General features: G+C 42.2%; 2 protein-coding genes and 2 pseudogenes across 3 annotated transcripts; 1 reads left to right on the forward strand and 3 right to left on the reverse strand.

Annotated features, from left to right (window-relative positions):
• Nucleotides 1-14,501: 14,501 nt before the first annotated feature.
• Nucleotides 14,502-16,544, forward strand: LOC106301488 (mitogen-activated protein kinase 7-like). 2 transcript variants are annotated; one of them, XM_013737892.1, is made up of 3 exons: nt 14,502-14,713; nt 14,898-15,412; nt 15,547-16,544. In XM_013737892.1, the coding sequence occupies exons 2-3, from the start codon at nt 14,990-14,992 to the stop codon at nt 16,228-16,230; spliced, it is 1,107 nt and encodes a 368-aa protein (XP_013593346.1). In that variant the 5' UTR covers nt 14,502-14,713; nt 14,898-14,989; the 3' UTR covers nt 16,231-16,544. The 2 variants fall into 2 exon arrangements, with proteins under 2 accessions (XP_013593346.1, XP_013593347.1); XM_013737893.1 differs by having other exon boundaries at nt 14,983-15,412.
• A 2,948-nt stretch (nt 16,545-19,492) lies between these two features.
• Nucleotides 19,493-22,957, reverse strand: LOC106302257 (annotated as a pseudogene).
• A 753-nt stretch (nt 22,958-23,710) lies between these two features.
• LOC106304767 lies at nt 23,711-25,116 on the reverse strand (annotated as a pseudogene).
• Nucleotides 25,117-25,669: 553 nt separating this feature from the next.
• LOC106302393 (phosphatidylglycerol/phosphatidylinositol transfer protein-like) lies at nt 25,670-26,724 on the reverse strand (the record flags this gene model as incomplete). Its single annotated transcript, XM_013738908.1, has 4 exons — nt 25,670-25,744; nt 26,096-26,256; nt 26,452-26,541; nt 26,667-26,724. Coding segments are annotated over 4 exons (384 nt in total), but the record flags the coding sequence as incomplete, so codon positions are not given.
• Between the last annotated feature and the right edge of the window lie 1,039 nt (nt 26,725-27,763).

The following is a 27,763-nucleotide window of genomic DNA, read 5'->3' on the forward strand; positions in this document are numbered from 1 at the left end:
TCGAGAATAATGCCTCAGAGTTTCTAAGTGCCGAGAGTTCTGTGTCTAAAAAGTTCTCCTTATGCCTCTCGCCTAGGATTCCTTATATACTCGCTCCTAGGTCGGTTTACGCTTTCCCCTTCAGCCCTTAAGCATTCATAGCCTAAAAATGGAGATATTTTGTTTTTCCCGATCTTTCTAATTATCTTCGAATACTTCATATTTATCCGCGGAAAATTGACATTTATCTTTTCTTGCGAACCAAGCATAAACCGTCCTACGGTTTATGGGCTTTTGGTTAAGAAATCGTAAGTGGGTTTCGAGTCACGTCCTAGGTCTCTTTGGGCCGTTGTTTGACTCGAAACGTTTATTACGGCTTCTTTCGATAAAAACGAACTTTCCGCGAATTTTATCGTAAAGTTCGATTGATGACTTCAAATAACGAGAAACATGAAATGGGTTGGCTACGGTCTTCGGGAGATAGTATGAAAGAGTAGACGAGAATGCATGGATTTGTGTCTTATCGATTTATAAGAAAGCACGGTCGCTACGTAGCGACCGAGTCGTGTGCGTGCTCAGTCGCTACGTAGCGACCGAGCTTCGGTGAGAGCTCGGTCGCTACTTAGCGACCGAGCCGTGTACGTAGCGACCGAGCCGTGTACGTCCTCGGTCGCTTCGTAGCGACCGAGCTTCGGTGAGAGCTCGGTCGCTACGTAGCGACCGCGCCGTGTACGTCCTCGGTCGCTACGTAGCGACTGAGCTTAGGGGAGAGCTCGGTTGCTACGTAGCGACCCAGCTTTGGTGAGAGCTCGGTCGCTACGTAGCGACCGAGTCGTGTTCGTGCTCGGTCGCTATGTAGCGACCCAGCTTTGGTGAGAGCTCGGTCGCTACGTAGCGACCAGATTTTGCGCTGGTTGCTACGCGGCAACCTTGTTCGCGTCTTTCTCCGATTTTTCGTGAATGTGTTTTCTCCGCAAGATTCTTCGTAAAAATAGATCTTTTTCTAAGATTTAGTTTTTGTAAAAACCTTCATGCCGGTTTTTACGGACTTTCAGACATTGATTCCGTCGTGACCGATTTTGACCCCAACAGTATTTAACTAACATATTGCATACTCATGCCTACTTTCATCTCATGTCCAAAGCTGCGTGTCCACTAGAAACCTAACCACTGATTCAATATGCACACAACGGCTTCGCATGCATCCACGCCAATCCCATCCAAGTCAAAGTAATGGCCTTGTCCACCAAATTGTGTATACAGAAACTTGCCCACATAAAATTTTGTAACATTTTTGTGTCCATATAAATTGTATCTATAGAAAGTTATATAAAGGAAAAAGAGGTTTGTAACGTTAGAGAGTTATAGTGAAATCTGTTTACCTTCCCTTGCACCATCTACCATACACACTCGTAGCACTCTAATATGTCCACCGCCGTTAGATCTTTCGCTTTTAAATAGATCCAACGACCAAAAACAATTCACTTTTTCTCATACATCTACGTTTTGACTTAACCTCTTTATCATTTATTGCAACTGAATGGAAACTTAAGAATCTTAAGGTTGCCTCCTTAAAAGCAACACACTTCTCTTTAAACAAAATGAGAGTTATTTGTGTCTGAGAAATTACAGCCGGCCAAAGATTGTATGCCAACTAGAGAATGTGTCTATTAGCAAAAACCAAAGTCACAATGTGTCTCTTAATGTAACTCTCTTCTGTGTTAATTGTACTTCTAGCCAGGGAATGGATGATACCATAATTTGCCTCTTGCAAGATAAAAGAGATGACTTCCTCCCCTTATCCCCATGGCTGTATGAATTTAATCTTGATTAAAAAAAATGGTTGGACACTTGCAAGATAAAAGTGATGACTAGTGGATCTATTTGGTCAAGAAAAATAAAATCTTTCTCATCTGAACGGTTTGTAGTTTCTTTAGTTGTCACTTTCTTTTTGTTTGTTTTTTTGACTAAACAAGATAAAATGGCTTAGAAAATCTTTCTTTTTGTTTTTGTATGAAAGATATCAGATTGTATGAAAAAGCTTCAAACTTCTTCTACGGGTACTCAAGTGCACCGTTGGGCTCTTTCGTTTTGGTGGACCTGAACTCCAAACACACTTATGATGCCATCGCCCAACTAGGAGAGAAGCAAATTGTCGATATTATTCTAGAACTATATTGGGCCATTTTATTGACTAATCCGATCCATGGTACTCACATTGTTTTGTCTACTTGGAGAAATTGGGTCGTCGAATCTGTAAAGGGTTTGGTTTTCTCGGCTTAAATGATTCCATCTCTAGCAAGATTTGAACATATCGTAACGTTTAAGTAACTTAAAAATTGTTATAATAGCAAAAAAATGGTTTTAGTTTAGTTGTAAAAATTCCACGTTGTGCCGTGGAGACTTGGGCTCAAACCCACCAGCCACACTCAAATATTAGTTGTAAAGCCTTGTTGTTGTACTTGGCATTTATATGATTTTCGAGTTAGGTTTAACTACACCAGCTTTCAGTGGAAACTTCGAACAGAAAAAAGAATACTACCAATCTACTTATGCTACCTGTTATACTTCACTGCACCCACGTGCGGGGCCGGTTACTTGATTGTTGATTGTAAGAGATGAATTACATCTCTCCACAAGGCCCATCGAATAACAGGACCTAGTCCAGCAAGCTGGCCTAATTCATCCGGCTCGGCGAGTAGAGTCGTCAGTCGGCCCTAGAGCGCTTTTAGCCGTTGGCAAAGCCGACCAAAAGCACCCGGCTCGGAGGAACTCCACCCAGGCCCGTATACTCGGCTTCCCCGAACTAAGGTCCAGATAGGACCGAAATTAGGGCATCAAGGAAAAGAAGCCTATAAAGGAGGAGAAGAGAACAGAAAGAAGGGGGACTTGACACACATATACTGAGCGGCTAGATCTAGGGTTTTTAGTCTCTCTTCATTCCTAATCGCTCTGTATCTCTCCCGGTTTGCTCCTCGAGCTCCGGCTTGTTTCCTTGATCTCCTGTCACTCTTGTAACCCATTTAATCGGTCTAATAAAATGTCTTTGGTCATCCCATTTCAAGTTCTTTCAACCTAGTCGACTGAATCCCGTACAAACAATTGGCGTCCACCGTGGGGCTGACTAAAGTAACGTTCTAGATCTACATTGCTCAAGACGACGCCACCTTCGGCGCTCCAGGCGGAGAACCAACACCTACGCCTAAAGTCGCGCCGCCAGTTCCCGCAGATTTCATGAGCTCTGTCATTGCTCGACTCACTCGACAAGACAAAGTTCAAAAGACAACCAACGACCAGCTAGCTGCTTTGGTCGCAGCACTCACCGTTCCAAACGGCCAAACAAGCCGTCCCCAGACGATACGCCGTCGCCTATTCAACACAAACCCGACGAAGACGGGTGGCGACCACATATCAGACGACTCGGAACCTAATGAAACCCTCCTCGCCGATGCTGCCCCGATAAGACCAGATCTCGCAACCATACGCGATATCGCCGAGCTCAAACTCAGCTTTCAACAAATGAGCTCGAAGATCCATCAGGTTACTAGTGCGGCTCCACAAATCGAGAGCGTACTCGCTGCAACCTCGCGAACCCCTTTTACTAGCGCACTGACCAGTGTACAACTCGGGAAGATAGAGAAGCTGCGCCTCCCTGAGTACAAGCCCGGAGGAGATCCGGTGGAACACATGACGGCTTTCAATATCGCGATGGCACGCGCTCGACTCTCCGATGAAGAAAGGGACGCAGGCTACTGTCAACTGTTTGTCGAGACTCTCCACGAGCAGGCCCTGACCTGGTTCTCCCAACTAGAGGAGAACTCAATCGGAAGCTTCCGTGACTTATCAGCGGCCTTCCTCAAGACATACATTTTGTTCACAAAGCGCAGTGCCACTGCTTCTAGCCTGTGGAACCTCAACCAAACCAAATATCAAAGCCTCCGCGACTACATGGAGAAGTTCAAAGCAGTCGTCTCAAGGATTGAAATCCCAGACGGCATCGCCATCGATGCCCTGCGGAACACGTTGTGGGTCCGCTCTAAGTTCCGAGAAGACTTATACCAAAATCCAACCACTTCGCTCCAAAAGGCTACAGCTCGTTCTGATAAATTTATTCGAATGGAAGAAGATACAAACGCAATCCTAAGCAAGATGAACGCACCGAAAGCACCAGCGACGAAAAATACTAACACGCGACAAGAACCGCGCCAGCATGCTCCTAGTGACAAAAACGACCGAAAAGACGGTTACATGTATATCGTCAACGAGAATAACGTGCCAATCTCAACCATAATAGTCCGCGGAGAAGGGTGGAACAAATGGGCCAGAGAGCTCGATTCGTCTGGTGAGCTAACTGATACTGTCTGCGCGACTCAACCCGCTGTAGCAGCAAGTCCGACGGCAGGCCCTTCCAGAACCGTCGATCTCACCAAACATTGCAAATATCACGACATAAAAGGACATGATACGACAAAGTGCAAATCACTCTATGCGCACTACCTTTCGTCTCTCGCTAGCGGCGACTTCAAATTCGAGCTCCTGAAAGCTAAGCCCAAAAACGACAAAAGCTGGAGCAAGAATAAAGAAAAAATGGCCCAGCGCAAAGCTACCGGCAAAGGCCGACAAAACGAAACGCAGCAGCAAGATGAGGATAAAACTCCGAAGGATGACGGTGAGGAAAACTCCTCACCCGACGAAGAACAGCCGGGTAACCGCAGGCGCATAGAGGTTATACTCTCTCAGCAAAGCTTGCCATCAGACGACGAGAACGACGATACACCTATACTAGGAGATCTGAGAGATGTTCTCAAACGAAAGCTCAAGTCCGAAGACAGTGATCTCCGACTAACGCTGAACGCAAGGAAGTCTCACCGTATCTCGACCGGTGATCCTGACCCCAAAACAGATCCGAAGTTCCCCAACGGTGATCTTCGAGACAAACTCAACGCCGGCGCGTGCGATCTTCGCGTACTTCTCAATCGCTCAAAGCACACAGATCTCCGAAGACGGTTGGAACAAACTAAGACGTAAGGCAACTCTACGATGTCGCCGAACGACGACAATGCATCAGCCGACCTGCGCGCCTTCTTGAACTCCAAGCGAGTAAAAACAAGACAGCGACTAAATGTCATTATGGGCGGTTCTCCTCCCTGCGAAAATTCTGTTCGTTCTGTCAAGGATTACCGCCGGCAAGTCGCAACTTTGAAAAGGTGGCCAACTAGGTCGCCAAGTCATCCTCCGATAACCTTCTCGCCTGATGACACTGCAGGGATTCATATCCCCCACAACAACCTTCTTCTTGTCGTTCTTGGAATTGGGGAGTACGACGTCACCAAAATACTCATTGATACGGGGAGCCCCGTCGATCTCATCTTCCGAGGAACGCTGCAAAAGATGGGAGTTGATCTCGACGACATCAAAGCGTCCTCCAGAACGTTATCTGGCTTCAATGGATCTTCTGAAACAATACTGGGGACAATCCGCCTTCCGGTGCGTGCATGCGGAGTTACTCGAATGGTCAAGTTCGCCGTTGTAAGCACAAAGGCACCTTATCACGCCATACTTGGAACCCCCTGGATACACTCAATGCTAGCAATCCCATCGACTTATCACCAGTGTATCAAATTTCCCGGTACGGACGACACGATAAAAACATTGCGAGGGGATCAGAAGGCCGCTAGAGAATTATTGAAGCTCCAGCGTTCTTCTCTACCGGTTAACTTTGTCTCTCCCCCGATCTCAAAAGTCTGCCCCCAGAAAGATGAAGTTCTCGAGATGCCTATTGACGACATTGATCCTAGCCGGACCGCACGAATCAGCGCATATCTATCTGAGGATATGCAGCAGTCAATTCTCTACTTCCTCAAGAAGAATGTGTCTACGTTTGCATGGTCTATGGCAGACATGAAAGAGATTGATCCAGCTATAACGACTCACGAGCTTAATGTCGACCCAACCTTCAAGCCCATCCGACAAAAGAGACGAAAGCATGGGCCCGACAGGTCAAAAGCTGTGAACGAAGAGGTTGAACGGTTACTCGGTGCCGGTTCAATCGCTGAGGTGCGCTATCCTGAGTGGTTAGCAAACCAGGTAGTTGTCAAAAAGAAGAACGGGAAATGGCGCGTCTGCGTCGACTTCACTGACCTAAATAGAGCCTGCCCGAAGGACAACTATCCTCTCCCCAATATCTACCGTCTGGTCGAGTCTACAGCCGGGAACGAGATGTTCATGTTCATGGACGCCTTCTCCGGGTACAACCAGATCATGATGCACCATGACGATCGTGAGAAAACGGCCTTTATCACAGAGAGGGGAACCTACTGCTATAAGGTCATGCCATTCGGCCTAAAGAAAGCAGGAGTGACTTACCAACGTCTTGTGAACAAAATGTTCGCAGATAAGCTGGGCGACACCATGGAAGTATACATCGACGACATGCTTGTTAAGTCGCTACATGCTGCCGACCACCTCCGCCACCTACAAGATTGCTTCGAAACTCTCAACAAATCCGGCATGAAACTAAACCCGGCGAAGTGCACGTTCGGAGTTTCCTCAGGAGAATTCCTTGGTTATATCGTAACACAACGAGGAATCGAAGCCAACTCGAAGAAGATCTCGGCGGTCCTGAACCTCCCAAGTCCAAAAAATAGTAGAGAAGTCCAACGGCTCACGGGTCGGATTGCTGCACTCAATCGGTTCATCTCTAGATCCACCGACAAGTGTCTACCATTCTACGATCTCCTGCGACGGAATAAGAATTTTATCTGGGATAAGAAGTGCGAGGAGGCATTTGCTCAACTCAAACAGTATCTGACTACACCACATGTACTCGCCAAGCCGGATGTGCGAGGGAATAAGAAGTTTATCTGGGATGAGAAGTGCGAGGAGGCATTTGCTCAACTCAAACAGTATCTGACTACACCACATGTACTCGCCAAGCCGGATGTCGGCGATGTTCCATCTCTTTACGTCGCGGTGTCCCCTACATCAGTCAGCAGCGTTCTGATAAAGGAAGACCACGGCGAACAAAAACCAATCTTCTACACAAGCAGGCGTATGACGGGACCAGAAACGCGATACCCGACTCTGGAGAAGATGGCACTGGCCGTCGTCGAAGCAGCAAGAAAGCTTCGCCCATATTTTCAGTCACATTCGGTGGATGTACTAACCAACCAGCCCCTCCGAACAATACTTCAGAACACCAACAGGTCCGGGAGGTTAACAAAGTGGGCCATCGAACTCGGTGAACTTGATATCACTTACATGAACCGAACGGCGGAAAAGTCCCAGGTTCTTGCAGATTTTTTAGTAGAACTGGCCCCGGAACTGGAGCAAGACCTCGCACTCGCGAACCCAAACTGGACCCTTCATGTCGACGGATCCTCGACTAACAAAGGCGCGGGGGCCGGAGTCCAACTACAGTCCCCGACCGGAGAACTGATCAGGCTGTCTTTTAGATTCGGCTTCTCGGCGTCGAACAGTGAAGCAGAATACGAATCTCTAATCACAGGACTCCGCTTAGCAAAAGTTGTCAAGCCTAAACGTCGAAGCGCCTACTGTGATTCACAACTATTCGCCAGTCAGTTTAGCGGCGAATACGACGCCCGCAACGACCGGATGGATGCTTACCTCAAGATAGTCCAAGGTTTAGCAGCAGAGTTTGAATTTTTCGAACTCAATAAAGTTCCCAGAGGGGAAAACGTCTGCGCCGACGCCCTTGCGGCCCTTGGCAGCAAGCTCCGATATCAGGTTAAACGAACCATCCCAATACACCACATTGAAAAGCCAAGTATCGATATCTCGACCGACCAAACGGCCATCGTAGCCCTAGTCACCGAGGTCACAACACCAGATACTGACGGGTTCGATCCGGACTGGAGAACAGAGTTCATCGATTACCTCAGCAAAGGGGAACTCCCAGCCGAGAAATGGGAAGCACGCCGGCTAAAAGCACTCAGTGCTCATTACGTCGTCTTAGACGATGAACTCCATCGGTGGACTGCGAGTAAAGTACTCCTTAAATGCATTCATGGGGACGAAACCCTCAGGGTTATGGCCGAGACACAAGAAGGCGTCGGAGGCAACCACTCAGGCGGTTGCGCCTTGGCAATCAAAGTAAGAAGTCTAGGCTTCTTCTGGCCGACAATGAACGCAGATTGCGAATCCTACGCGAGAAGTTGCGACAAATGCCAAAGGCACGCACCAAGTATCCACTGCTCAACTGAAATGTTACGAACGACAACAACACCTTATCCGTTCATGCGATGGGCAATGGACATCATAGGACCTCTTCCCAGTTCCCGACAACGACATTTTGTTCTAGTCCTCACCGACTACTTCACGAAATGGATTAAAGCCAAGGCCTTCGCTCAAGTCACGGAAAAAGAAGTCCGCGGCTTCGTATGGAAGAACATTATCTGCCGCCATGGTCTGCCTTACGAAAATGTCACTGATAACGGATCGCAGTTCATGTCGGGCAACTTCAAGGAATTCTGCAGCAGGTGGAACATCCAATTAAGCCCTTCCACCCCTCGCTACCCGCAAGGGAATGGCCAAGAGGAATCCTCCAACAAGCTTATCATTGACGGCATCAAGAAACGCCAAGATCTGAAGAAAGGACATTGGGCCGACGAAATCGACGGAGTCCTGTGGAGTCACCGCACGACACCAAGAGGTTCGACTAAATCAACACCTTTCTCCCTTGCGTACGGTGTCGAAGCTATGCCCCCCGCAGAGGTCAATGTTACAAGCCTCCGACGTTCGAAGATGCCCCAGTATGTAGAAGTTAACAAGGAGATGCTGCTCGACGCCCTCGACGAGATCAAAGAACGTCGGGACCAAGCTCTGCTCCGGATCCAAAACTATCAGCATCAAATAGAGAGCTACTACAACAAAAGGGTCCGGGCCAGACCCCTCGAACTCGGTGACCTCGTCATGCGCAAAGTGTTTGAAAACACTAAAGAACTGAACGCCGGTAAACTCGGGGCTAGGTGGGAAGGACCTTACAAGATCGTCAAAGTCGTCAAACCAGGCGTCTACCGACTCAAAACGTCGCACGGAGAAGCAGTGCCTCGAGCATGGAACTCAATGCACATACGCCGTTTCTACTCGTAGAAGCGTCGTCGCCTCCCAAAAAAAAAAACCGAGTAGATGCACCTCCGCGGTCACTTCCACTCAACCGAGTAAATGCGCTTCTAATAGCCACTTTTACTCGGGAAAATCGAACTACGAATGGCTTGATCCTCAACCGAGGTACGTAGGCAGCCTTAACAGGCCCAGCTGTAACAACACCAAAGTCAAAACCTTGTTCTTTGTTTCAATCTCAATCGAGTAAAATGACGATCGATGAACCCCGCCCTTCGTAGGACTGTCATCGCATCAGGCGATTACCGTACCGCCAACAGGAGGTATGCGGACACTCACATTCCATTACTCAGCTATGCCCTGATCAGACACTTAGCTGAAGGACCCAACGGTCGCGAGTCATCTATGCCCCAGTAGCATTGACCGACCAAAAAGAGCGAAATCTTTACCTTTTTTCGACTGTCGAGTAACGGACTAGCTACCCAAATACCCGACTGTCACTGAAAAAACGGATAAAAGACCCTTCCACTCTTAGAATCAGTCTCTTATCTTCGAAATAGAATGGCGCACTTAGACGTTATCTCGGCCGTAACGCGACAAGAACTGATCTAAGTCCCTTAGCGGCTTGTTTTGCTATCTATTTGCGAAAGTCAAAGATCAAGCACCCATCGTTTCTAAGCGAACACGCTGCGAAACTTTTAGGCGAGCTGAGATTTACTTTAAAAAAAAAAAAATCGCAGATACGGTTAAGAAACAACAAACACACGAAAAGGGTCTATCAAGACCACAAACTCGCCGACAAGGTAAAAATGTATCTAATCATAAAACGAAAGGGTCTATCAAGACCACAAACGCGTTTCAACAGAAAACACAAAAAGTTCGTCTTCGCTGTTCGTCTCTTCCTCATTGGATTTTGGCTAGGACGTCTTCTCAGCTCGATCACCCTCTCCCTCCTCATCCTCTCCTTCCTCAGAGGAAGTATCCGAGACTAGAACATGACCTTCAGTGCCCGCGTCCTCAGTCCCTTCTTCTCGGACTACGATACCATCTATTTCGGGGTTGTCCTTCTTAGGGCTCCCCTCGAGGTTATCCTTCTCCGGGCACTCCACGAAGGTACCCTCCCTCGGAACCTCAGTGTGCTCTGTCGGGGCCGACGCAATATCAACCATCGGCTCTTCAGACGGTTCCCCGGGGATCTCGCGGGAGGCAATGAGTTGAGAAGCCATCTCCGCTCCGATCAGATCCGCGTTTGATCCGTACGGGTCAAACGGTGCTCGAAACCTGTCCTCAACAAAGCGAGAAGGAAGAACTAGCGGAGAAAGAGTAAGATCGCTGTCAGACAGCGGATCCACGCGAAGTTCTGTAGCCCCGGCCATATGAAGCTTCTCCTGCTCGGCGAAGACATCGATCATCTCTTGCGGGATCTCCGTCCCGCTGTCCCTTATCATCTCGAGGCATTTCCTCGTTCCCGAGGCTTGCCCGTATAAATTCTTCGCCTTTCCAAAGGCGTCTAAGGGAGTAAAGTAGTCGCGCACGCGACCAAAGCAAGGACTCGCCTTATCGGTCATAGCGGCCTGAACCCTCTCCCTTTCACGAGTAACCTACAAGTTTCCTGAGTCCTTCAGGCGCTGCCTCTCTTTGATCAGCTTTGCCACCGCGGCGTCCCTCTCTTCGAGAAGCTCAGCCTTTTCCTTCTCGAGAGTCGCGGTGGCCTGCTCCATACAAGCTTTCTCTCGGGCAAGCTCTTTCTTCGCCGCCCTATCAGATTTGAGCTTACATTCGAGCTCTTCGAACTTTACTCGGAGAACCTCTTTATCCTTAACAGTTTCCTCGTTGACTTTCTCATGCTCAGCCCTCACTCTCTCGGTGGCTTTCAGCCTCGCCTGAGCAAGTTTCTCCGAAGATCCCAACTGGATCATCGTCTGCTTCAGGGTACTGTCGTACTTCTCTACAAGGAAGTTCATGCTCCCGTCACTCTGCAAAACGACAAAATGAGGATTATTCGAGGTGGCTCGACCCACTTGTTCAATAAGGAGAAAAGGATAAAGGATAGCGCCATTACCCGTGCTCTGGTGAAGGCGGCATCAACGTATTCATCTTTGAAGTAGAGATCTCCTATCTGTGGCATTTCCCTCGTCCCACCACGGATCTGCCGCGTCAACTCCGTGCATCGAAGGGGGTTAAAAATCAACGGAGTCTTCTCGTCGTAAGAAAACTGAACGCGGTCTGGAAATTTGGCCCCCCCTCTCCTCGTAAGGGAACCTTCAGACCGAGTGAGGTCGTCTAGGATCAGGAACACCTTAGGAATGGAGCTGATCGTTTGCTGACGAGCTGGAACGCGAGCTAGGACAAATTAGGGTTCGTCGGGATTAGGTTAAAGTCACCGGCTAGGTTAGGTTTAAGGGATTGGCGATTTTAGCTTAGATTGCAGAGAACAATCGTGCTGATAATGTGTTGTAATTAGAAGATTGAAGACTGAATAGTGGGTACTTCTTCGTTTTCTTTTTAGGACGATCCTCAGGAACCGCTTCAATCGTATCTGCCCCGACGAGATCTTCTGGAGCGGCTTCTCGTCCTTCTCCTGGCATATCATCGTGATCAGCAAGAAAAGTGGCCTCTTCTCGGGGCCTTTTCTTCCTTTCCTTCTTCTTCTTCGCTTTCGAGCCCTTAGAAGCCTCGCCGAGAGAAACTGTTTCTCCAAGCGGAACGTCTTGACCAGGAGCCTCATCAGTGACTCTCCTCTTCGCTTTCTTGCTCTTCTTCTTCCTTTTAGGACTTAAAGCTGAGGGCTCTGCACCGACATCCTCGTCGACTATGACGGAGTCTCTTCCCTTGGAAGCCCCAGCTTTCTCAGAATTGGTCGATTCCGGAACAACGTCTGGGGTAGTTTTCTTCGAAAGCAGCTGCAGTTTCCCTTTCAGCAGAGCGCTCAAATGTGGAACTCCCTCCATTTCTCTGGCTTTGTCGAGAAGTTTCTGCTGCTTCCGAGAAAACAAGGAGAGACACGATTTGCGAGGACCAAGAACACAAGGAAGCCTCGACTCCCAATCAACTACGACGAGAAGAACAAGACAAAGACTTAATACGGAAACTATGATATTTCGACCTAAGGTATCCGAGAGAACTAACCTTTGGCGATCCTAGCTTGTTGGCGACGTATCCACGCACGACTGAGATCCAGCCAATGAAGATGGCTGTGCGTCGCGATCGCTTGAGCACTCTCGAAGAAATTCTCTGGGTAGGCGATCGTATTCGGATGACGAACTGCGAATACCAAAAAAAGGGGGAGTTAGAATCATCAAATAAAACACAACCAAACAGATAAATCTCTACCAAGTTCTTTATTCCAGAAGACGCGGTATTCGTCCCCGGGCGGCTCTTCGAAGGCGTGCTCGTCGGACTTGATGTAAAAGTACGCACGCTGCCAATCTTGCGTCTTGTTTGGGTGACCAGTCAAGACATTGTAGTTCACACACATCTTTACCGAGAAGATCCCGCTTGGCTCTGCTTTCGTGAAAATCCCGTTTGGCTCTGCTTTCGTGAAAGTCAACTCCTCAAACATCCTCACGCTCATCGAGATATCCATCTCCGCCGCCATAACCATCAACATGACGGCTATGCACAATGATCCATTCAGCAGTTGAGAAATAGCAATATCTCGATGAAACGCGTACGACGTTACCAACCGAGGGATTGGAAACCAGAGCTTCGTGTGTTCACCAAAGTAGGACTCGTATACGCATTGGTAGCCAACCGAAGGCGACCAAGGGCGTTGCTCGGGAGACGGGATGATGTAGGTAACGCCGGAACCACCACTCTCTCTCTTAACAAATTCTTCACAATGTGGTGAGATGAGCAGGAACCGAACACATTCCCCCACGACTGAGCCCGCGGATCACGCAGTAATTCAGGCGGGAGTGGAGAAAGCTCCTCGAAGATCCCGCCAGGATGATAAATCGTGGGACGGCAGTCTATCTGGTCGAAACGAACCCTCCGACGAACTTGTCTCAAAGGTCTCGAGGCTTGGTTAGATGCTTCAGAACCGCTACCGCTCATGTCGCTGCTCCCGACTTCGATGCGATCCGCGCCTTCTTCACGAATTCACCTACTAAATGGGCCTCAAGGGCCGCCTACACGCCCAGAAACCTACTTGCGACGGTTCGGTTTCTCGCTTAAACCGGCTTCCGATTGGATAGTCAAACCGGAATCAATCTCCGATTTTGATCTAAACCGATTCCCGGTCGAACAGCGAAACCGGCCCCATCATTTCACCCGAAGTAATCTGTCGCCCGAGTAAAACATGCCCCCATCGCAAAGATAAAAGAAGCAAGCAAGTCATGATAGACTCTACTCGAGCGACTAAACGCGTCAAGCAATGACCAGAGAGACGAGAAAAAACACTCTCCATCGGTTACGAGTAAAAACAACATGCGACCAACGGGGGGAGGACTGCCTCTCGCGCTAGAACCTGTCATCCGAACGAACCCGGCCCACAAATTCACTGAGACCGCTACGCCGCTCACAAGTGAACGGGGGGGGGGGGGACTTATTGTAGGAGATGGATTACATCACTCCACAAGGCCCGTCGAATAACAGGACCTAGCCCAGCAAGCTGGCCTAATTCATCCGGCTCGGCGACTAGAGTCGTCAGCTCGGCCCTAGAGTAATTTTAGCCGTTGGCAAAGCCGACCAAAAGCACCCGGCTCGGAGGAACTCCATCCAGGCCCGTATACTCGGCTTCTCCGAACTAAGGCCCAGAGAGGACCGAAATTAGGGCATCAAGGAGAAGAAGCCTATAAAGGAGGAGAAGGGAACAGAAAGAAGGGGGACTTGACACACATATACTGAGTGGCTAGATCTAGGGTTTTTAGTCTCTCTTTATTCCTAATCGCTCTGTATCTCTCCCGGTTTGCTCCTCGAGCTCCGGCTTGTTTCCTTGATCTCCTGTCACTCTTGTAACCCATTTAATCGGTCTAATAAAACGTCTTTGGTTATCCCATTTCGAGTTCTTTCAACCTTTGTCAACTGAATCCCGTACAAACATTGATCCATCTAAATCGTTCGCTCTTCCTCAATTTATTTATATAATCGTATACGTGTTTTTTTGTCGTCAATCGTATACGTTTATTATTATATACAAAGACAAAATAAAATAAAACCGAAAACTAACTATTTTTATTTAACTCAAACAAATCAAAGTTTAATTCTTACATTTATAACAAAATCTGGATATAACATCTAATTCAATTGTATTAAATATGTATAAAATGAAGAGTCCATGTAACTATTTTCAGATATTTAATTCAAATTTTCTCTAGAATCTAGATAGTTTGTAACTGAAGCTTTTCAATTAAAAGTAGGATAAACAAAATATCTTACAAAAGAATGTCGTTTTCGTAATTAGCAGACTTTCCTTATATAATATAATAATTGTTTTTCTGAAAAAAGAAAAGAAGTAAGAAAGGCTTCTTCATCAACACAACGGATTGCTTCCTCTTCTCTAAACATTCCCCCGTATGCGTCTGACAACTTCCTCTCTTATATCTTCTTGAGATAACTATGAAGAAGCCATCTCAATTCAGATCCAATCATACCCTTCTCCTCTTTCTCTGATCACCAACCAAACAACGATCCAGCTTCTGTAATAACAAGGGTATGTCCAAATCTTCTGTCTTTTTTAGTTAATTTTTTTGTTTTAATTCGATAAAAGAGTTTGAACTATGATTACGCCGAAAGATTGCTACTTTTATTTATCCTGGGGAGTAGTAAGATTGATAGCTAAGTAAAGCAAAGGATAAAAAAGATTGAATCTTTTTCACTTTTTTTTTTCCAACAAGGAATAACGTAAAGAAGAAAAAAGCTTCAATGATTCGTTAACTCTCTCTATAAACCCTTTTTGAGGATTTGTTGAGATCTTAGCAGAAGAACAATGGCTATGTTAGTTGACCCACCAAACGGGATCAAACAACAAGGGAAACATTACTACTCCATGTGGCAAACTCTGTTCGAAATCGACACCAAGTATGTTCCCATCAAACCCATTGGTAGAGGAGCTTACGGTGTGGTCTGTTCTTCTATCAACCGTGAGACCAACGAGAGGGTCGCTATCAAAAAGATTCACAACGTGTTTGAGAATCGAGTCGATGCGTTGAGGACGTTGAGAGAGCTTAAACTTCTTAGGCATGTGAGGCACGAGAATGTGATCGCGCTTAAAGATGTTATGTTACCTTCGGTTAGATCCAGTTTCAAAGATGTTTACTTGGTTTATGAGCTTATGGATACTGATCTTCATCAGATCATCAAGTCCTCTCAGTCTCTTTCTGATGATCACTGCAAGTACTTCTTGTTTCAGGTAATGTAGTGTAACTATCTCTAACGCATCAGCTCAACTGGAAAGTACCCTGGCCATTGTGTTAGAGGTCCGCTGGGACGAAATTAATATTATATGTTTCAGTTACTGACATACGTTGTGTGTTTTATGTTTAGTTGCTAAGAGGATTGAAGTATCTTCACTCTGCAAACATCCTTCACCGGGACTTGAAGCCAGGGAACCTCTTAGTCAACGCTAACTGCGATCTAAAGATATGTGACTTCGGGTTAGCGAGAACAAGCCAAGGCAACGAGCAGTTCATGACGGAGTACGTGGTTACACGTTGGTACAGAGCTCCTGAGCTTCTTCTCTGTTGTGACAACTACGGAACCTCCATTGATGTCTGGTCGGTAGGATGCATCTTCGCGGAGATTCTTGGTCGGAAACCGATTTTCCCGGGGACTGAATGTCTCAACCAGCTTAAGCTAATTATCAATGTTGTTGGTAGCCAGAAAGAATCTGATATTCGGTTTATCGATAACCCGAAAGCTCAAAGGTTCATAAAGTCTCTTCCTTTCTCGAGGGGTACACATCTCTCTAATCTGTACCCGCAAGCGAATCCGTTAGCTATAGATTTGCTGCAGAGGATGCTTGTGTTTGATCCAACCAAGAGAATCTCTGTGACTGATGCCCTCTTACACCCTTACATGGCGGGTCTGTTTGATCCTGGTTCTAACCCTCCTGCTCATGTCCCTATTGCTCTGGACATAGATGAGAACATGGAGGAAAGAATGATCAGGGAGATGATGTGGGACGAGATGCTTTGCTACCACCCTGAAGCTGAAACTGCGAATGTTTAGTTGTCATGAATCATCATGGAGAGTAAGCTTGTTCCAGTTTTTTCTTTTCCTTCTATAATGCAGCTTTGTTGTTATGTTATATAGCGAGTGAGTGAGTGTGAGGAGGTATACTTGAATCGCGCGTGACTGTTTGTTACCAAGTATGTTAAGGCTTGTCCTTCTTCATCGTCTTTGAGGTGATGAGTTTACCTTAGATTTTCAGACCAGATCATGTTTCTTAAAACATTTGTCCAAATTATTTTCTCCAAGATTCAGTGGACGAGCTTCTTTCACGTTATTTGGGATTGTTATAAAGCTGCACATATTTCAGATAAGGAGACTATGTAATGTATCTATCATCGTGGTTAATCATCTCTGATCCTTTGCATATGAATTTTAACTTTTGATAAATATTAATATAATTTTATTTATTTTTTATAATTAGTATTAAAATATATTCTCATTTTAAAAAAACTAATATTTTTTTATATAAAAATGTTGTTTTAGAATTTCATACAAATTTTGAAAGTTAGGTTCTTATCTTAATCATAAATCTAAATTACAGAAATGTCTTGATTTTAGAATTTCAGTTATTTACTATTAGCAAAAAAATTAAAAAAGTTTTATAGACAAACAATTGTTAAACAAATGATTTATAATTATATAAAAGTTGAATAAACAAATATAATTATTCAGTGTATAAAAAGTTTTAATCTATTTTTTTTTTATAATGAAGAGTCATTTGACATTTTTTTTCTGAAAATGAGGCAGTAGTATTATGTCCGCGCAGATATTTATTTTCACGTTTTATATAAATGAATATTATTTAAGCGTTTATTGGTTTATATTTGAAATATTTATCATATTTTAATTTTTTTATAAACACAACAATCAAATAGTTTACGTGCTGTAAGAAATAGTGACTCATGTGTGATACTAAACTTTCGAGAAATATTGATTTATTGATATGTTTGAGTAATATTTCTTTTAACATGAAATTGTTTTTCAAATGTAATAAGAATTTAAATATTTTGATCAGATATGGGGCATATGGTGAGATTTAGATACGTTAGAAAAGAATATTTGGTTATAAACATTAAACAGTGTTTTATAAGTAATTCAAAAATATTTAAATTTTAATATTTTTTTTTTTTTGAAAATAATTAATAGTAATCGAAATGGTTAAACATATGTTTTAGAAAATTTTGAAATATATATAGTCTTGGGCGAGATTTAATTATATTAAAAATAATATTCGGTTACAAATATTTCATATTATTCTATAAGTAGTTTAAAGATATTTAAATCTTAGCATATATAGTTGAGATAGCTTCAGGTCAACTAATAAACTTTGATAAGTCTTCAATTCAATTTGGGCACAAGATCGAAGAATCTGTCAGACATGAGCTAAAAGATATTTTGGGCATACATAATTTGGGAGGGATGGGAACTTATCTAGGCCTGCCGGAAAGTCTTGCGGGTTCTAAGATACAAGTTTTTGTCTTCGTACATGATCGGCTAAATAATAGGGTCAATGGCTGGACTTTTAAGTTCTTTACGAAAGGAGGAAAGGAAGTGATCATCAAATCAGTGATTACGGCTTTGCCAAATCATGTGATGTCTTGCTATCGTTTACCCAAGGCTACTGCAAAAAAACTGACGAGTGCGGTAGCACAATTTTGGTGGAGCTCTGGCGGTAATACAAGAGGAATGCATTGGAAATCATGGGATAAAGTATGTATTAGTAAGGACGATGGAGGTTTAGGGTTTAAAGATATCACTGATTTCGAAACAGCGATGCTTGGTAAACAATTATGGCGGCTGATAGAGAAGCCAAATACTTTATTTTCTCGAGTTTTTAAAGGTCGGTATTACAGGAATGCATCACCCCTGGATCCGATTCGTTCATATTCTCGTTCATATGGCTGGCCGAGTATTGTATCTGCTAGATCTCTGGTAAGCAAATGACTAATCAAAAGGGTGGGAACAGGATCCTCTATATCCGTATGGAATGATCATTGGCTCCCAACCACTCGCCCGATGCCAGCTAATAAAAATCAACACAATCTTTACCTAGACCTTACAGTGGATTTTCTTATTGATCCTCATTTGCGAAGATGGAATTCGCTGGCGCTTCGGGCTTTGGTGGATCCACAGGATGTAAAATTGATAGAAAGTATACCACTGAGTAGAACTCGGATGGCAGATCAAGAAGGATGGCATTTCACAAATAATGGAAAATATACGGTTAAATCTGGATATCAGGTTGAAAGGATATACCCAGATAAGGAAAAACCACCATTAGTGTTTGGACCCACGGTGGATATTTTGAAGGCATATTGTTGGAAAATATGGTGTCCACCGAAAATTAAGCATTTTCTATGGCAATTGGTGACAGGATGCATAGCAGTTAAGAAGAATTTGCATATGCGAGGGATACCCGGAGATATCTGTTGTGCAAGATGTGGAGTTGAGGAGGAATCGATCAATGTTTTTTTTTGAATGCCCTCCTACACTTCAGGTATAGGCTTTTTCAAAGATTCCAACAAATCCAGCTATGTTTCCAACAAGCTCTCTCTTTGTGAACATGGATCATCTCTTTTGGAGAGTTGTTCCACAGATGGAGGATCATCAGTTTGCATGGATATTATGGTACATCTGGAAATGAAGAAATAATAAAGTTTTTATTAATCTGGATGTGGATTCTCTGGATACCCTTAAAATGGCAGAAACGGAATCAAAACTCTGGGCTGAGGCGCAAATATTGAATGACCAAAAATTGAATCCACAGGTAGAGGCTACGATTCTTCCGTCAATTCCAGGAAGATGGTGTTTTACGGATGGTTCCTGGAAAGATAATGATATTTTTTCAGGTCAAGGATGGTACAGTTGATGGTTTACATAGTCAATATGAGTCTGTAAAGTTGATGACAAAAAAAAAAAAAAATCTTAGCATATATAGATTTTATTGTTCAAAATAATTAATGGTAAGTTAAACATATATTTTAGGAATATTCATCATATTGTTTAATATCGAATTTAAACTTTAATTTTGTTCAAAAATAATTAATGGTAACATTATCCAAGTTTAATATTGTTAAAATCGATTTTAAATTTGAAAATTCCCAAAAATTAGCTAATTTTAATAGGAAATATATTAAATACGAAAATTAAGCTAAATTTGATTTAGGAAATGACTTAATAAATAGGAAAAAACAATGATTACTTAAAAATAGATTCATTTAATTACTTTAGAAAAACTTAGGGGTATTTTATAATTGTACTTCTATTTTAATAATAGAGATGTTCTAAAACAACGATTTAAAAAAATTGTCTTAACAACAACAACAAAGAGACTATAGAACATGACTGGACGATAGAGATGGACCTATTTTACGCGATTACATACTTGTAACTCCTATCCTCTCAAGTCCCAAGCATGAAACAACGGTGGTTTTATCGGCTGGAATGCAACTCATCTAGCTCCCATGATGGAACTTTCCTGCTAACAAACTTGGAAACAACTGTCGCCTCCAATATCTTCAAGGCCTCTTCATTGGTCAACGACCTTGGAGTCTTGAACTGACTCACAGAAGAGCCACGAGACACGAAGAAACTCATAAGTTCATCAAAGGCGCCACTCCTAACAACCTTAATCTCAAGCGGTCCAATGTTCTTATCATTCCCTCGTCCATTTCTGTACACCGAGTCAAGACATTCCTCGACAGCGAAACAGCATTCCTCCATAACCTCAGGGTCGGGCTCGACCTTCACGTCCTTGACTTTACACCCGAGTTCCCAATAGAGCACGTAGTGTCCTGGAAACGAGGAGGAATCGACACGACTAGTGAAATCAATGAGCATTAGTTCATGTGGCTCAAGTAAGAGCTTAGCATTTGCCACTGCCTTGAGGAGATCTTCTTCGTATGTCTTGTCCATGTCGATGCTCAGAACCACTTTTTGTCTCCCCACGAAACGAAACTGTGGCGCATTGTTGTAGAAACCAGTTACTCGTAAAACGTCCCCCAAACGGTATCTATAAAGACCTGTTAATTATATATACGTATTACTATAACAAGTTCATAATCATAATCATGGCCTCAACACAAGACTTATTTTCAATAGGAACTTACCAGAAAACGTTGTTATAACAGGTTCATAATCATGTCCAACTTTAACATCAACAAGATCGACGACCACGGGATCATGACCAGTTTCTTGAGAGTCTTTCTTGATCTCCAAGAACTCAAAGTATGCCACACTTGGGATGGTGGAGTAAGACGCATCACAAGGCTTGCTTAGAGGATCTAAATTGAGACCTATGAAACATTCAGAGCTGCCATAAAACGTTGAAATTAAAGGAGACCGCCACAATAGAATTCCATCATGGGTATATACTGTGCCATGGACCCGGTAACTACGGCTTCGATGCACTTTGCATTAGGCCATAGTCTCCTCACTATTGCCTCCCACGATGTTTTACTGCATTTCTGCTCGATTAGGCTGGCTAGTTCTGGATTTGGAGCCTCGAGGAACTTACCGATCCCTGAAACACAGTTAGCATCTGTGATCCAGTCGCTGACACGGCCTGTCCTTATGTTTGAGCATAACTCACTCCAGTGATTTTCCAAGAACTTGATTACTTTGAGGAAGGTAGAAGCAAATGGTGCACCAAGGCGAGATACATTTCCTCGTTCTACAAGCCCACATAGCAATTGGCAGTACATGCTCTGAGTAGTGTCTTCACAAGTCGAAATTTCATGTGGGCTTATATGCCCTTGATCCCTGTAAATCAATCATATAACAAACACAATAAAGAAGCACTAGAAGCACCATTTGCAAAAAAAAAAAAAAAAAAAAAAAAAAAAACACACTAGAAGCACCAAGGAGAGCATGTTCACTCCTAATATGGCCAACATGTCTGGTCTTATGTAATTAGCCAGCATAAAAAAATTATGCCCCTAGTAACACTAAATTTATTGATGCCCATCTAAATTTTAGCACATCAACCTAATGTTTCAGTGAAATGTACCATAGAGCCAGCCCTGTGGGAGGTTTACCAGATAAATTTGTTGGCTGGGGTCACGCTTTTCAAAACACAAGTTATCATAGTCCTAACCATCAATCCAGACGCTGTTTCGCTTTCTTTAGTCACAAAATAAAACATGAGAGATTTTCCTTCACTACGCCCTTCGATGTGCCTGCAAACAGGACCAAGAACGTTTTTGTTTTGTTTTTAACTTACTCCTTTTTGTATGGAAATAACAAGACAAGACACGTCTTGGAGTTTGAAACACATTACTTGAAGAGTATAGGTCTATAGAGAGATATAAACAACATCCTTTGTTCTAATTCCTCTGCTGTGAAAGGTATCAACTTTGGAACTCCTCCTGAAGTTCCTGAGCTGCAAAATAAAAAAAACAATTCTTCTTTAACTCTTTACATATCATATACTTCAATTTATTTTATATCGTTGAATAATAACAAAATCATGTATCAGTAAGATTTTAGCCAAATTTCCTCCAAATGGTTTATATTTATTTTTTTGCAAACACAAAGAGGTATGGCCGACCCATATGAAATTCCGTAAGAGGCTCGTACAATTTTTTCACTTTAAAGAAACAATACAAGAAAATTGCATGTGGGCTGATCTCTCTTTTTTATTATGTAATTTTAAAATAAACTAGGTAAAATGTTAAATTTTGAGCCATTTAAATTTTTTTGACAGAAGTTGCAATGTCACTAGTAATGAATCTAACAAAAGAGTGAAAGACAGTCAAACAACACCGGAAATAAACAAGATCATTACAACATCTGATCACTAAACCAAGCAGCTAGATATTAAAGTTGATATGGAAATACTCTTCTAATTAAGATTCACATAGCAGGAATACTTTTGATCTGAATCTGCAGAGATTTCATGATTCAAAAAGGTACCTGGCCAAGAGAACAATAATGGGTCGATCACAGATGAGATCAAAGGGCTCTCCATTAGCGATACGATCAATATAAGAGTGATAATCTTCGTAGGTCACAACGGGTAGGTTGTTCTTGAAGCTTTGCTTATCTACTTGACCATTGAGGAAACCTCTAAGGTACTCGGTGTGAGCATTACGTGAAAGTATTGCTTCCAAAACGGAATCTTGAATCTGATTTGCGTTACTGGTGATATCCTCAAGCAGAGACAGACACGCTTTTTGGTTTGTTGTATCGAACTTTGTCAACATGACTGCTACTTTGGTTTGTCTACTTTGGTTTGCAACAAGAATAACAAAAAAAGAAACTCTAATTCAAAGTCCCATCACTTGTGGATAACGAAACTACTTACAAAAGAGGGAAGACCAAAACCTCTGTTCTGGCGAAGCAAATGAGATCTGGTCGGTATCTCTCTTTACTCTCGATAGCTTTTAGATGAGAAAATGAAGAAAACAGACAAAAAGTGCCGAATACTTTTGATTGATGCTATTTTTTTTTCCTTTTCCAGAAATAGGATTTTACAAAGGATGAGAGGAAAACAAAAATTTTAAATAGGAAAGTAATAACTAATCTTGAGAACTACTAGGAGATAGATGTTCGGAAAATCAGTGAGACCTTGAAGTTACTCTTGTCCTCGAGTGTAACTTTCTGTCTCATTCCTTATTTTTCTAAAATATACACTACCTCCGAGAGAATCCAGTCAATCGGATGTGAAGAATGGCCTAGTGGAGCGGTGGTCCGGCGGTAATATTACCTTTCCAAAATTTATAAGATAATAAGTGAGAGACAGACAACGTGTTTGATGCTAATCATAAGCAGTGTCGTGCCAACGTTCTAGATGCCCTAATAAAAGTAAATTTACGTTCCTGAAGGAAAAAAATACCAGCAAATAAGTCATAATTAATGGAAGATTTTTAATACGTGGTTTTTAGCTGAATATAAGAAACTGTCTCTTAATTTTTAAATAAAAAAGCCAAAAACCGGTTCTTAATAAGATGTTCTTAATTTTTTTAAGTTAAAAGTTAAGAGACGGTTTCTAAAAGCCTCACCCTAAGAACCTCCATCATACTCTAGGAGCATGATTAAACCGGAAACCCCATTAGGATCTTTTAATGATTATTTTATTAATTAAATGTTGATAAGAACTTTAGTTAAGAAACACCTATATTTTGTACTTCAATGCTAGTTTCTTAATTAAGTGTTCAATGGTAGATCCATACACCAGGGTTTTCAAATACATTGGGTGTTCATAGATATTGCTCTGACATTAGCCTATCCCATATACTTAAAATGAATCAATATGGGTTTCGTATACAGTTACACATTTTCATTAGTGAACTAGTCACACCAGAATCAAGCTCTACTGAATATTGGAACCATTCGTAAGTGCAAGGATGTTTAATAAATATCAAAGAGTATATAACCGAACAAGAGAAACAAGGCAAATAGTAAGACAACAGGGATAGATGCTGTTGATGTTCTCAATTCCAAGGGAGCTCCACAAATATTGTTGCAGAAGATTTCGAAGCTCCTTAGCGTTGCCTTAGAGGTCTCTGTAAAACAAAAGTTCGAGGTTTGTATATTTTTTTCTTAAAAGGGAAAAAAAAGGAAAATGAGTGGGGAGTGTAAATGGCTTTACCCTTGGTTCATCGTTAGCTTCACGGGGTTGTCTGCTACTTCTAGTGTTTCTGTCTGCAACAACCTCTGGCTTGTCATGCTTATAAAACGCTTCTAAGGCTCTTCTAGCAAATGGGCGGACTAGATTCACTTCCATTGCCGATACATTCTCCATCTGAGTTTGTGAATTAGGGATATGGTTTATTATAAGAATCACTCTTGAGATGTAATGATAGAAAAGGTAACGTCAAGAAGAAGCAATATAGAGACAGTTACCTTTACTGCAGATGTACCTAGAAATGTGCCCAAGTTATTCTCCAGTTTGTGAAGCCGCACATCTCTAATGTCCTCAACTAGCGATCTTACCTATAGTACAAAGTGGGGGGGGGGGGGGGGAGTGGCTGTGGGAATGGATTTTACCCTTGGTTCATTGCTAGCTTCACGGGGTTGTCTACTACTGCTTCTAGTGTCTGCGTCTGCATCAGCCTCCGGCTTGTCATGAGTGCATTTGCCTCTCCGTTTCAGTGCCACTGCAACCACAGAGGCATTTGCATTGGAATCTGAGGAACGAACCGACCGTAATCCCCCTCCTGTCAACGGTTCAAAAGTTAATCATATGGTTAACTAAAAATTCACCACATGGTTCCAAGATTGTATAAAGCTGTGGAGAGATTACAGCGATGAAATTGAGGGGTCCATGTTCATATTAGGAACAATCTCCACCATTTCGTCTTCTGCCATGAACAAAACCTGATGTGAAATGCTAAAATCAATTACATCGTTGCAGACCGAACAGGAAGAAAACAAATACAAACAAAGAGGAAGTGAAGAAGAACATCGTGAGGAGAAAACAGTGAGATATGAGGATCAGTCTGTCCAGCCATGGATATCTCTCAAGAAATCTCAGCTTCCACTGTATTAAATCAAAACCGAAGAGACCAAACAATCCTTGGTGTAAGAACTTGTGAAACCACAGTTGAGAATGTTCAAAATGGTAGATAAACATCCCTTGTTGACATTTAATCAAACACCTTGTCTACGCAAATTCATCCGTACTTTCTAGCGTTCTTATCTCAGCAAAATCATGAATTATGAGCAAGAAAATCAAAAATAGTGAGAGATGCATGCGGTTTTCGGGAGCTACAGAGAGAGAGATAGAGAACCCAAAGAAACAAAGTCAGCGGCTTTCGATTTCGATTCACAAAACAACATTGTGAGCTACAGAGAGAAAGAGAGAGAGCACCGAGAGAAAAGAGAAAATCGTGGTAATCTTTTTTTTTCTCTTCTTGTACAACGGTGAGAGCAAGTTCATCAGCTAGAATCTCTAATGCGCTCTAATGATTAAATTAGCAATTAATAAAGTGATTTGAGAAGTTAATAATTCTTTTTAGTGCAAATAAGTTTTTTCTTCCTCTAATGAGAGAATCTCAAAGAGTTTTTTTTAAGCAGAATGATTTAAAATAAAAACATACATAATTACATAAAAGCATATTAAAAACACATAGAGTTAATAATAAGAATATTTGTTTGTTTAAAAAAAACACAGAACTGGTAACTGAAACTCTTGCTAGCCGCTTTGCAATGACTAGAGTAAAGCCTTCAGGTAAGAAAAAAAAAACACTTTGATAGGCTAAGTTTGGACTAGGAGATGTGGTCAGTGGTCAGAGGATAGAGAAACAACAAACGATAGAGAAACATTCAGATGAAAATAGCATATTGGAATCCATTTTAATTTGTCTTATCAAATCACTGGAATGTAAATGACAAACAAACAAACCCCATTAAAATACAAATACAAAGAGACAATCTTGCTCTGTTCTCGAGATAAATCATTGATTAAATAGTGTATAGTATCTGAGATTCTTCTTCAGGCGTAGTTCAACCTGAATATATCGTTGAACACGTAAAAGCTTCCTTGTGGCGTCGGCATCAAGTGAAACATCTGCATCACACAAAAACAAGATTGTTTTATATAGCTGTCTTAAAACAACAAGATCAAATATAACAAACATGCAAGATCAAAAGACACCAAAAACCAAACAAAAAGTCTCTGATGTGAATCATAGCTCTAATAGGCAATGATAGATAAAAGATCTTGCACTAAGGAAACTTGACAATAACTCAAATGTCTGAAACAAGCACAGGTCAAACAGATCTATCCCATGCTAATACCCACGCTTACAGATCTATCAACCACTTTAAACCCTGACCATCTAACTATTCAAACCCTGACTATCTAACGCTTCAAACTGAACAGCAAGAACCAAGAAACAAAGTGAATCATTAAACTTGCGGAAGGAGTGTAACCAGGAAGAACTTGAGAGTGTGCAACCAAGAAGTCTCCGGTTTCAACAGGACAAGTTGTCTCAGAGCAAAGGTCATGAGTCTCAGAATGAATGTTCCATCCAAAGTATGTAATTTCAATCACCAACTTCCCACCCGTAATCCCACGCCCTTTTACTTAAAAGAAAAAACAAATATCATAAACGAATTGTTCATACTTCTTAAGAATCTAGTAAGAGCCTACAACCCTCAAAAGCAGTAATCACATTGTCTCTCTCTATCATAAGTTCATAAATAAGACATTCATCATCATCACAAAGGAAACATCTTTCATTGGTATCAATTTAAAGTAAAAAAAGAAGCAACATGTGTTGGCAGAGATGGTAAAGGTAGCTGGCTCGCCTCGAGCTATAGGATTAGGCGCTATATTAACCTCTTTCACTTTTACTTCATACTCTGCAATTCAAGAAGAAAAAAACGGAAACTTTGACACTATGAAACAATCAATTACAAGATGCAGGCATCACAAGAAGAAAGAGTAAAAAAGCTAAAAAGAAGAGACAGAGGAGTGTTAAACGTACCACAGTATTGGACATCAGTGGTGGCGGCTCGAACAATTGTTGAGAAGACGACGAGAAGAGAGATGAAGAGAAGAGATTACAGACTCAAAGCTAATCTCAAAGAGAGAGGGACGTGAGAGACGCAAGACTCCTCACAACTTCACCCTCCCGGACTTGAAGTGGGGAGTTCAGCAAAGTCTAATCTCACGGCGGTGCTGACAATTGGAATCGAAGATTGGAGACGGGATGGTGGAGATCAGAGGAAAGGATAGAAGAGTATGGAGTGAAAGATGAAGGAATCGACCAATACAAAGAGGGAACGTATGGGGTGCTTAATAGTTCCAAAACCCCTTAGTTAGAAACCGGTTCTCTTGCTTTTTTTTCATTTATTTTTTTTGGTTATTTTTTAAGAACCCCCTTTAAAGCCTCCAATGGAGGTGGTCTAACTAGTGTCCTCTAAGATACAGTTATTCTAACCCCTTGTTCGGAGACATATCTTCTATTAATTACTATTTTTCTTTTTCTTTTAATCCTAATTATACTTAAAGACCCACCTAAAATACTGGGATAATTATGCTCTAACGTGAGAGAACAGAAGACGATACTTTTTAATGTATCATCTAATAAAATGATAGAGCAAAAAAAAAGTTTTGTTCAATCAACAATTTTTTGTATATGTTATTTGGTTACTTAAACAATTATTTGCATATTGTGTTTGGTTACTTTAGGTGTAATCAACTTTGGTGTGATTCAATTTTAATGACACTAAAATTAATATCATTTCACCAGATTTAGCGTTTTGTGAATAGTACTATACTAAATATTAACAGTATGATTTATTATTTTTTCATTTAATAAAATAGTTTAAATATTTTTTTTACAATTATTCAAAATTTGTAATTAAAAATATTTATATCATATCATTTTGTATTTTTCATCTTATTTTCAATAAACTATTATTTTATGTTTAATTAATAATATCATTAATAAACATTATCATAAAAATTATGTTAAATAAATAAGAAGAAAATACAATAATAACAAAAAAAAACTAATACTGATCGAGCAATAAAATTCTGTTTTTCTATGCTACCATTCTCTTTACTGGGGGGGGGGGG

The sequence above is a fragment of the Brassica oleracea genome, chromosome C7 (genome assembly GCF_000695525.1).
Source record: "Brassica oleracea var. oleracea cultivar TO1000 chromosome C7, BOL, whole genome shotgun sequence".
NCBI lineage: Eukaryota > Viridiplantae > Streptophyta > Magnoliopsida > Brassicales > Brassicaceae > Brassica > Brassica oleracea.

Bases quoted from the DNA above. Each gene is read 5' to 3' on its own strand.
- LOC106301488 (XM_013737892.1), top strand. From the start codon at position 14,990: ATGGCTATGTTAGTTGACCCACCAAACGGGATCAAACAACAAGGGAAA. The intron at 15,413-15,546 runs GTAATGTAGTGT...TTTTATGTTTAG, and splicing joins GCAAGTACTTCTTGTTTCAG to TTGCTAAGAGGATTGAAGTA.